This window comes from Monopterus albus, unplaced genomic scaffold (genome assembly GCF_001952655.1).
Source record: "Monopterus albus unplaced genomic scaffold, M_albus_1.0 scaffold3.1, whole genome shotgun sequence".
In the NCBI taxonomy this organism is placed as follows: domain Eukaryota; kingdom Metazoa; phylum Chordata; class Actinopteri; order Synbranchiformes; family Synbranchidae; genus Monopterus; species Monopterus albus.
Genome location: NW_018127883.1, coordinates 2,112,864 through 2,123,197, shown reverse-complemented (window position 1 = coordinate 2,123,197; position 10,334 = coordinate 2,112,864). Strand labels below are relative to the sequence as shown.

General features: G+C 38.4%; 1 protein-coding gene across 2 annotated transcripts in view; it reads right to left on the bottom strand.

The window, feature by feature from the left end:
- Window positions 1–12: 12 nt before the first annotated feature.
- The window catches only part of rgs7a (regulator of G protein signaling 7a), a 43,024-nt gene continuing 32,702 nt past the window's right edge, over window positions 13–10,334 (bottom strand). For both annotated transcript variants that reach the window (XM_020604778.1, XM_020604788.1), the window contains 13 exons: window positions 8,594–8,700; window positions 7,799–7,850; window positions 6,862–6,926; window positions 6,430–6,506; window positions 6,114–6,195; window positions 5,330–5,404; window positions 5,086–5,184; window positions 4,478–4,539; window positions 3,905–4,015; window positions 3,634–3,759; window positions 1,773–1,959; window positions 1,396–1,485; window positions 13–243 (listed from right to left, as the gene is read on the bottom strand). In XM_020604778.1, coding sequence (XP_020460434.1) covers window positions 223–243; window positions 1,396–1,485; window positions 1,773–1,959; window positions 3,634–3,759; window positions 3,905–4,015; window positions 4,478–4,539; window positions 5,086–5,184; window positions 5,330–5,404; window positions 6,114–6,195; window positions 6,430–6,506; window positions 6,862–6,926; window positions 7,799–7,850; window positions 8,594–8,700 — 1,154 coding nt within the window. In that variant the 3' untranslated portion in view covers window positions 13–222. The remainder of the gene's footprint in view (window positions 244–1,395; window positions 1,486–1,772; window positions 1,960–3,633; window positions 3,760–3,904; window positions 4,016–4,477; window positions 4,540–5,085; window positions 5,185–5,329; window positions 5,405–6,113; window positions 6,196–6,429; window positions 6,507–6,861; window positions 6,927–7,798; window positions 7,851–8,593; window positions 8,701–10,334) is intronic.

The window sequence follows — 10,334 nt, the reverse complement described above, 5'->3', positions numbered from 1 at the left end:
CTGAATACTTTCCGTACCCACTGTATATGTGCAAGTGGGAATGAGAGACAGCAAATACCTTTTAAAAAATGTTTTTTTTTTTTTTAACAACCATGCACATTTTGTATATATTGCACTATAGAATTTTAAGGTTTGACCTGTAAAGAAGCTAAAAAGAGGCTATTACAAGATCTAACAACATACATTATGTATAATTTTGTAGTGGACATTACCTGGAAGCCTTCAGAACAAGTTCTTACTTTTCTGTGGGGACACACACAAAAAAACCCACACACATTAAAGCTACAATATGTAACTTATGGTAGCATTAGCATGAAACTCCAAATCACTCTGTCCCACCCAGCGCTCCCTCTCTCTGCTCCACTATGCTCTACTATGATCTGCTGCACTCTGCCAGGCTTTTCAGATATTTGTCATTATGAGATTACACTAAATGAGAATGGAACAAAAATAACTGAAAACCCTGATTGGTTAGAGGTCAGTCCTGTTCAAAACCTTTTAGAAGCTAAAATCTCTACACTTCTGCCAGTGCTATTCAGCGAGTCTGGGTCACAGGAGGCTTTGACAGCACCTCTCCACATCAAGGCAACTTTTGGAGCAGATTTATACAGCAAAAATATTTGAAAAAAGTTTCATATGCAACTATAAGTAAAGTATTTACTTAACAATTTGCAATATTGTAAATTTATTTTTAAAAAGTCAAACATTGTACCAAAACAGACTCTGGGAAATAGTGAGGAGTGAGCCAATGTCAAAAGGAAAAACCCAGAAACTTACAGTATGTGCTTCTTTAAAAAAAAAGTCTTGCCGTAGCACTAAAATTAAAATCATATTTCCCAAAATAACAAGAAGAGTAGGTGTAGAAGGTGTGAGACAGAGCAGGTTTGAAACACATAAATACACCTCATCAAGTTATGACAGCCTTTATGTGTGTGCTTTTCATAATGGTTTCTACTGTACCCTGTAAGGAGAATTATTACTCCATCATTCACACCTGAAGCAATTAATACCTTGTATTCACCTACAGTAGAATTCAGGTACCATTTTATTCAGCAGGTTCTCTATTTTGACCCAGTTTGCACCTATAAGAAACTTTACTCCATACACTGCTGAATCAAGAAATCCATTCCAAGCACAATATATTTTTCTTAGTTACACACACTTGATTCTGCATTAGGCCAGTATGTTTGGTGATGTGATTTAACAGACTTTGAAAAGGTGTGACTGTGGGTGCCAGGAGGGGAAGCTTCAGCGTCACCAAGACGAATCAGTGTACATACAAACAACAACAAAGCGGTAAGCGTACACTGTGGTCTGTAGTACATGTACGTCTCTGTAGTTCAACTTATTTCCAAACTAGGACATTTATATTTTGAGTTAGGTTTTTTCTCTTACCTTTTTTTTGGCCTGTAATAACTCCTGATAGGCACTGGAACGGATGAAACGGCTGTACGAATCACTTTTCATCAACTTGTAGATGTGCTCCTGTAGACCCACGTAATGATTGTGTAAGTATAAACACATTAAACAGGGGAAACACATTGTGCAGAATAGAAATTTTAAAATCAATGCAATACTCATTTGACCACCAAAACAAAACTGTAGTTCATAAATTTCCAGGAGCAAAGTTGTATCATTTGCACTATGCAGTGTTTATATCACTAGCAATGTTCCAGTCACACATTGTAAGTGTAAAACTGTAGCAGTAGTGGTTTATACCACATGTCATTTGATGTAAGGTATTTGTATTATTTGATATAGAATAATCACACCTGTGCATCCTCAAAGGCGTAGCGTCCGGGATCTTTGACATTCTGGGTGGTTTTGCCGTAGCTCCTAGAGTCCACGTTGATGGCACTGGGCGCTCCAGGAGCCAGAAACTCCTGCCAGATCTCCTGAACCCGAGTTGGAACTTCTCTGATGGGACGCTTCTTAAGTTCCTGGACTGCTAGCCAGAACCTACAGGTAAATGTTAACAGTAAGATACTTGTTAGACTCAGATTGACATAATAAGTCTGGATCACACAGGTACTGGTTTTAAATACTGTCCAGTCACAGTCGGTAGGTTGCAAATTTTCATTATAGTCACTCATTTTTCAGAGTCAGACGTTCCGCCAGCGATCACATCATTGTTTACATCAACTTTGAAGTTTCCTCCACTAAGGGTTCCTTTGGCAGATTTTCAAGAGAAATTTTGAATTGCATATTAAAATATTTACACAAATCAAATTATGAAGTGCACATTCAAATGTAATAAATTGAAAACCAGTACTGCAGAATTCATAAATTGCAATTGAGCTGCCATTGAACAAAACATGAATTTTAAGTCTTAGACAATCGCAGGCTTTATTTTCTACATAAATGCCACAAACTCATACTAAAACATTCTATAAAATGACTACTACTAATAATTCTTTTATTCATTTTAAGAGCACTCCTTTACACATATTACATAAAGTAATTTGCTCCATCTTAAACAGATGGTAAGAAATGTGTAACAGTAATTACAACTGGCATGATTTCAGTTACAGGAGGTTTTGAACCGTGCTCAACTGGCTGAGATTAAAGTACAATTTAATTAAACTGACCACATTATCAGCTTTGGACAGAAACAATACAGACATGAACCATCAGAGGGAGCAGAGGAGCCATTCTGCACAGTAGTTACTCTATGCATATTTAGCTGTTTGCATGTACCTTTGGTACTCTGCAGTATTCCTGTTACCATTAATAAACCAATTACCTTAATATTCCTGCCCGCCTGTGTTGTTCTAGCCACAGCTACAGTTGTGCATATTTTTAAAAAGCTGCGCTCACTCACTGCCTCTGCTTTGATTACAGAGAGGGGCAGAGGCAGTAACAACAGTAGTTAGTGTTCATGTTGTAGTTGACATAGTTAGTGTATATGATAATCTGTGTAGATGGTAAAAAACCATGTTAGTGAGACATTATTGAGATATAATGATCATGTATCTTGTCATCATCAGCGTATTAGAAAAATATGGCCTTCACTTATCACAGTCAAGCCAGAGACTCTCATATAGTGTATGTGAACATTTCACTTTTGTGTGTATGTGTGGGGAGAGCAGCAAAGTGTGAATTAAATCCTCCACAGTCTCATGTGTGTTTGTGTGTGCACTTTAATTAATCACATTGTGGCAAAAAATATCTGTTCACACAGTCACATTGCAGGGACCCAAATAGAAACAAAAAGCCATGAAAGTTAATTATTTAGGCTGAAGAATCGGTTTGTGGATGAGGATACAGTTTGCAAAGGTTTAGACAACCGTAATGTTTAGGACTAGGAATAAAGCAGTCGCAGTTAAAGGCACAGTTCATCATCCAAATCAAAACCCATGCTTGGATCCTGTTATCATGCCTGCTATAGTCTTTCTAATTATGCTACTGTATTTTTATTTACATATATGTTGAATGCAAGACTTTTACTTGTAATGGACAATTCAAAGATTGCTCTGTTATTGTCTTTACATAAGTAAATGATATAAATTAAAACTTGGAGGTTAGGTTAAGTCTCCAAAAGAAAAAAAGAATTATTGCAATACAATGTTCTCATAAGTAACAAAAACAAGTATTGCGTCTGTGTGTGGGTGCATGCTAGAATGCATCATGTACCTGAGATTCTCTGAGCTGAACTCAGACTCCAAGAACTTCAGGAACTGCTCTCTCCCCACAGGATCTTTGAGAACCTCATTGATGCCAAAAGCCCATCTCTTTACCCTCTGCTGGCCTGGCTCCTTGCTGCAACATATATGACATATGTGTTAACAAAACCCATAAACTGTAAAAATTGATCAGATGTATCTGTGTATCCGTGTGTCTGTATATGCCTGTATGGTATCTGAGTATACTTTATATTGTTCTTTCTCTAGAGACATGTACCCACCTGGCTTCAAGCTCCCAGAGTGTGGTGTCATCTGACATCCAGGGGTTGGATGGATCTGGAGGCGTGAGGAAAGGGTCGTATTCAAGGTACTGCTCTGTGTAGCCCAGCAAGCTGTTTGTTGAAAACAACCAAGAGAGCATTTGAATGACATCAGTCTGTATCAGCGGCAGTTTGACTTATATTATTATTGATCACATTTGGGGAGATTATGTTCCTTACCTTTCTGTAAGACATTATGAATGAGTTTAGTTTTAAGTTTTAATTGACAAAAGGAAAGGTGAAATCCTCTTGAGAGCAAATTAGATGTAAAGTCGACAAAAGAGGTATAGATCCAAGGATAGAGGAGTGCTCAGTGCACCTTTCTTTCAGTGAAGGAAATGAATGACAAATCAACACTTCATGTACCATCCAGTATCTGGCCTTGTCAGCACTAATGCCCACTGAAGGCATTGTCTGGGCTCAATCACTCCTCAAGGTCATCGGAGCTCTTAATTCCATGCCATGTTAGGCTGTTTAAAGGCTCAATAAACAGATCGATGGCTAAACTGAATAAAGACACAGAACACTGCTCACCTCTCCGCCACTTTGGACATTTTCAGTCGATGCCTGTCTAATTGCAGTTGCCAAAAGGCGATCTGAAACCGTAGCAGAGAATAATTAGCAAATATCAGTCTCCATGAAGTCACAAAGAAATTGTTGGTTTGCAAGTATATATACATAAACATGTTCATGTGAGACAGAATACAAGTAAATAAAAAAGATAAAATGGTAAAAGGGCACTGGAAAATTATATATAAAAGAGGCAATAAAACATACACATAAATGAACAGGGATGAATATTGCTGTAAAACATTCTAAAGCCAGGGTAAAGGGATAGATTTTAAGTTTACATTTCCAAAGCTCAACACTTTCAGTTAGTCTCTGATCCGTATGCAGACTCTTCCAAGGACTCTGAGCATAAAAAGTTAAAGCTGCCTCACCAAACATTTTTGTCCTGCACTTTGGAACAACTAAAAAGACTCAAGGTGTCAGCACATCTGAGAGGTTGTCTGGAGGCAAGTCAAATGCTGTAATATGCTAGTGCAATACCATGTGGTGCTACATATCATAATTTTAAAAACAGCATCTTCAATTTGATCTCAAATTATTTAAATCCCTATATTTAATAGTAAAGGTCTAACCTGTTCCTGCAGTTCTTCTTCCGTAGGCTGCTTGGCTTCTGGGGCCGGGGTGTGGGTTGGGCTGTGGGTTCGAATATCATTCTGCAACCCATACACAGACTGAAATGACAAAGTTAATGCAGAACTATCAGTGCTGGTAGTTTTACAGCTGCTGACAAGTACAGCTGGGAATAATATGCCTGTCTCTTCATGTCTGTTATGGTGTTGACCTCAAAAGAAAGCTGTATCAATGGGAAAGCTGTACCTTTCTAGTTTTGTGTGGGTTTTTCATTCTAGAAGACTTCTTTATGTCGACCTCTGTTGTATTCACACATCCAGGCTATGGGAAGAGTGACAGGATAATGAGAAAAACACAAGTTAATTCAGTTTAAATTTAATTTTTACGACTTTAGATTTATGCTTTGCCCTCTGGGATGCCACAGAAGGTAAAGGTGCAATTTCACCACTATCGTTATGAGTTTAAGTTAATCAAATGCAGGCTCTGCCTGGCTGGCATGTGAAGTGATTCTAAGAATTCTCCAGGACAATGTGTCAGATGCTGGTTAATTAGACATGGGATGTACCAATTCTAGCAAAATGAGTAAACCAGTGGGAAATCACTGAGTCGTAGCTGGCTGATTGAACAAGTGGTTTAATGTATGTCTCTTCCAGAAGAACAGAGCTAAGTAGTCTGATGACACCACTGTGAAATTTGAATTAATATTGATTATGTTGCTCCAAGGATGCAGAAATTTCTTTTCAATTTGCATGAAGCAGTGGCTTTATGTCTCTTTATCTGTCATATCAATTATGTATAACTCATATATATAAACTGTATAATCTATGAAGAGCTTAGAATTGCAAAACATTTTCAAATGCAGCCCTACTTCCTGAGAAATGTGTGGAATCGATTGTAATTATTCTTTTATGTGGAGGCTGGAGAGGAGTATTTTTTCAATAGGAACTATTAAGATGAAATCGATAATGTCAGCGATGATACCGGTAAAAGCAGAAGTGATGATGGCAACAACATCAGTAATTTAACTCACCACTGGTCTGTGCACATCCCAGAATGCTCTTTCCTGACTGTCAAGTATTTTCCTTTCAATTTTGTCTCTTTTCTTGTCGACTCTGGAAAAAAAAATTGAGTCCATAACCATTTTGACCAAGTAGTTTATTCCAAGACATGTATTATCCTCATTTGCTTCATCACATGTTTAGTACGCAGTTCATCTGTGAAGTTGTGTGCTGGAAATGACAGGGAAGTAGGCAAGTAAATTGATCATTTTATTCATGTCATATTGATGGTGTAAGAGGACTCACTCATAATGGCTTAATGTGTGTGTGGTTTTTACAGAAACCTACTTCGCTTGTGCTTCTGCTTGCATAAATATGAACTCCCATTTCCTGGCGAAAGCTCTCTGTAGCCTTGCTAAGCTCTCCTGAAAGTAAAACAAAGAACAAAGAGGACAAGAAAGGCTTTTCAGGGATCTGAGCTCAATATGTTTACTGCACATGCTGTGCACAGTGCACACTGGATACCATCTTGAAAGAGCCCTGCTCACATTCAAAATTAAAAACCTGAGAGTAACTACCCTGGTAATTCATTTATTCTCTTTGTGAAAGGAAAGTTACAAATGATACAGTGACACACACACAAAAAAACCCTAATGATTTCAGTGTCAGTATGAACAAAAGAGGCAAGAGATAAATCATGACAGCGGTGCCAGCACAGGAACAGAAGAGATACACTATGTGAAGAGGAGAGTTTTGGCAAAAAAAAAAGCTTTCACTCACCGCTTCATAGTCTGCAAGCTCCAGACGTGCTTTATTTTGCATTGTTCTTTTGCAGAGGTAAACAGCTGGGAGAGACGAAAAGGTGGGTAAAAGAGGGAGAACAGAATCTCTGCTTGGTTTTAACAGCATTAAGTGGCCCTGCGTTTACTCATTTAATCCTCACAACTGCACATTTAAACTGGCCTGCAAATCAGAAGGTCACTGACTGGGCATGGTGTGTGAGTGTGTTGTGCTTGTGTGTGTGTGTGTGTGTGTGAGTGTATGTGTACCTGACTTTTGATGTCTTCCTGTACTATCATCATCCCTTCATCCCTTTGTTAACTGACTATTATGTGGAAACTTAATTATACCATTAGACTGTTTTCATTAAGGGCATAATTCATATGAATCAGTTGCTACATCTGAGCCACTTCCCCTCACACTCACAGGATTATTCCTGCAGCAAGCATTAGTCCCTTCCCTCTCCTACAACTCTAACAACAAATGAAAGACCTGCGAGGCTTCAGCTATTCACCCAAACCTTTTCTGGTATTATGAAATGTTTATCTCCAACGCACTTTGCAGTAAACACTGAAAAGCTAATCCTTGTATCACCATTAAATGTTAAGCCAAATGTGCACAACAAATACATGCATACAAACACATTAGTGGTTTCTTTCATTGTAATCAGTTTGCATCAGTGAGAGAGTATGAACTGAGGCAGGTACAACTGGAAAATATAAGTATATAAAAATACAATAAGATAGAAAGTACATAGAGTTCTGGCATGCCCACTGTGCTATACCTGATTATAACTATGGGTTTTTGAGTAGAACTAAATGGGATTTTATGATTCTGTCAACTACCCAGATACTGCTGTTGCATTATTTCATTACTTTCTTATATATTGCACAATGCAAAAAGTACAAATTAGATCATAAGAGAAAAGCTCTCTCACCATAGTCTGTGTTTTCTGGTTCCCAGCAGTTTGATGGCCAAAAGTATGGAGTCTGAAGGGAAAGACATGCCATTAAGAAACTAAATTCAAAGAAACCTCACATCTTTGACAGCATACAGCTAATCACATGGTGTTCTGAATCATAGTGTCCTGTCATGTGAGGAGGGGCATGCAGTCACAGTGCTGCATCTGCCACCATAAAAGATTTTGTTGTATAATGAGCATAAGCTCCTTTCACAGGGCAACGAGAGCAGACACCAGCATGAATCTTGACCCAGCAGTGTATGGACTGGCTTCAGATGTGAGCCAATTACAATTAAGAAGCAAAGTAAAGCCTGCTAACGCAACTGGCTTTAGGCACATTTACTGTAGTTCTTTGCAGCACATTTGGTGGAGTTCAGTGGGGAAAAAAAAATAAAAAATCACTAAAACTCACTGAATCCCACTACTGACATTAAGAACAATGTGACTTTTTTCAGCCTGTAGGAATTATAGTACAGTAACTCAGATTCAATGTTTTGACTCTCAACTTTTCTCTGCCCTGTCAACTTACATCCTGTATATTCCAAAATTCTCACAATTGGAGTCATGTGTAAAGTGATTTGTGCACTTTATTTCAGTGGCATGAAAGAAGCTCCAGATGTTTAATACAGAAATGACAACACATGTTTCAAACATACTCTTTTTATCCCAGGCACTACATGTTCTTCTTAGGTCTGTTCTAAATATTACCATAGATTAATAAAGACCCTTCAAACCAAATAAAGATTAGAACACCACTGTTATTATTCTTACCTGAAACCTATAGAAAGTGCCATCATCTTTGAGGGTGAGGACGTGGTCTGAGATGGGGAAGAAGTATCCATGTGCAGCCATCAAAGTTCCTAGGTGAAGAGCCTCCACTGAGAGAGAAAACAGACAAAAGGTCATGGAAACCTTTCTGCTTTTAGAAATGTGTTAAAGAATAATTCCAAATCAGTGAAATATTAATCTTAATCTGTATTTTGGAATTCATAAATGAGGTTTTTATACTGTATATGTGCATATGTTTACTAACAAAATGCACTAATATCTTTACAGCCACTAAACAATAATGTTTTAATATTGTCTAGAATATATACTGTGCATTGAACTACATACAAGTGTACCTAATAAAGTGGCCACAGAGTGTAAATCTCATTTAGGATCTCACTTTGCCTTTAAAAGAAGATTCTCTGATTGCCCCACAATCAGCAGACCCTCATCACAGGTCCTGGACCTACATGCTGTGTTTTTCTCTGCCCAACTAATTAACTGTTTTATCAGATAACTTACTTTCACCTTTCATCCCCTGGTCTATAAAGCCATCCTTGACAAAATGGCTTGAATAAACCGTAGGAGCTTTACTGGGAGCTGCTGATGTAATAGACTATGACAGTGCTTTGACAGAGGGACCGGCAGGTCTCCATTCCAACCAAGCAGCACACCAGGAGGTCTTTGTGATTAGCCCACCTTCAGTCAGAGAGGCGGAAGTCATCAGTCAAATCACCTGGTGTTGTGCTTGGTTGGAGTGCAAACCTGCTTCCTTCTGGCGCTCCACAGCACATGGTCAACGGTCCCTGATTTAAAACTATCAGATAATGAAAGCATGCAATCATTATCAATGGTGTGTCTCGTCCGCCACCACATAGTCCCTGCTGTTCTCAACCTGTAACCGACTACAACTTGTCTTTAGAATAGTGAGTTGGCATTAAACAGTTTATCTACATGTTGTTTTATACAGTAGTGTCTTTCTGCCTTATGACTGACTGTAAAGCCCAGGGAAGGCTAGTAGTAAACCCTCTTAACACACTAATAAACTAACAGATCCAAAAGTTGAAATGCTTAACATAGGCAGAGCTGTGAATGCTACAATATACACACACTATGTGCACCACTACTCTCTTGCTCTACAACACACACACACACATCCTCACACCAGGTAAATGTGTGTGAGAGATAAATATAGACTGGCTCTTCCTTTACCACTGAGGTGACTGTCACAGCTTTGAGAGGTGAGAATGGTTATAGGTGAGGGTGTGTGTAAACAGTACACGTCTATATCACATCATGGGGACCTTTTTATGCTATCTTTGTGAGGAGATTTTCACCAGTTCTCATGATTTCAAAGATATTTTTCAAGGTTAAGACTTGGCTTTAGGGTTCAGGTTAGACTTAGATATGCAGTAGTTTAGGTGAAGGACTGTGCTTTGAAATTTCTTAGATATGCAGTAGTTTAGGTGAAGGGCTGTGCTTTGACATTTACAACTTGTGGTGGTTAAGGCGAAGTTAAAGGGCTAGGGGATACATTATGACAATGAGTGTCCTCTCAATTATAGCTAGTACTGTGTATGAGTGTGTGTGAGAGAGAGACTGAGCTCTGTCTATTAATAAATTATGACTCATAAGTGATTTAAACCTGTTTACTTATAAACACGCCACCCCCTCCCTGTCTACAATGTTATTCCTTACAGCATCATTGTCCCACATTTATATATATGTATATGTCATTTGCTGT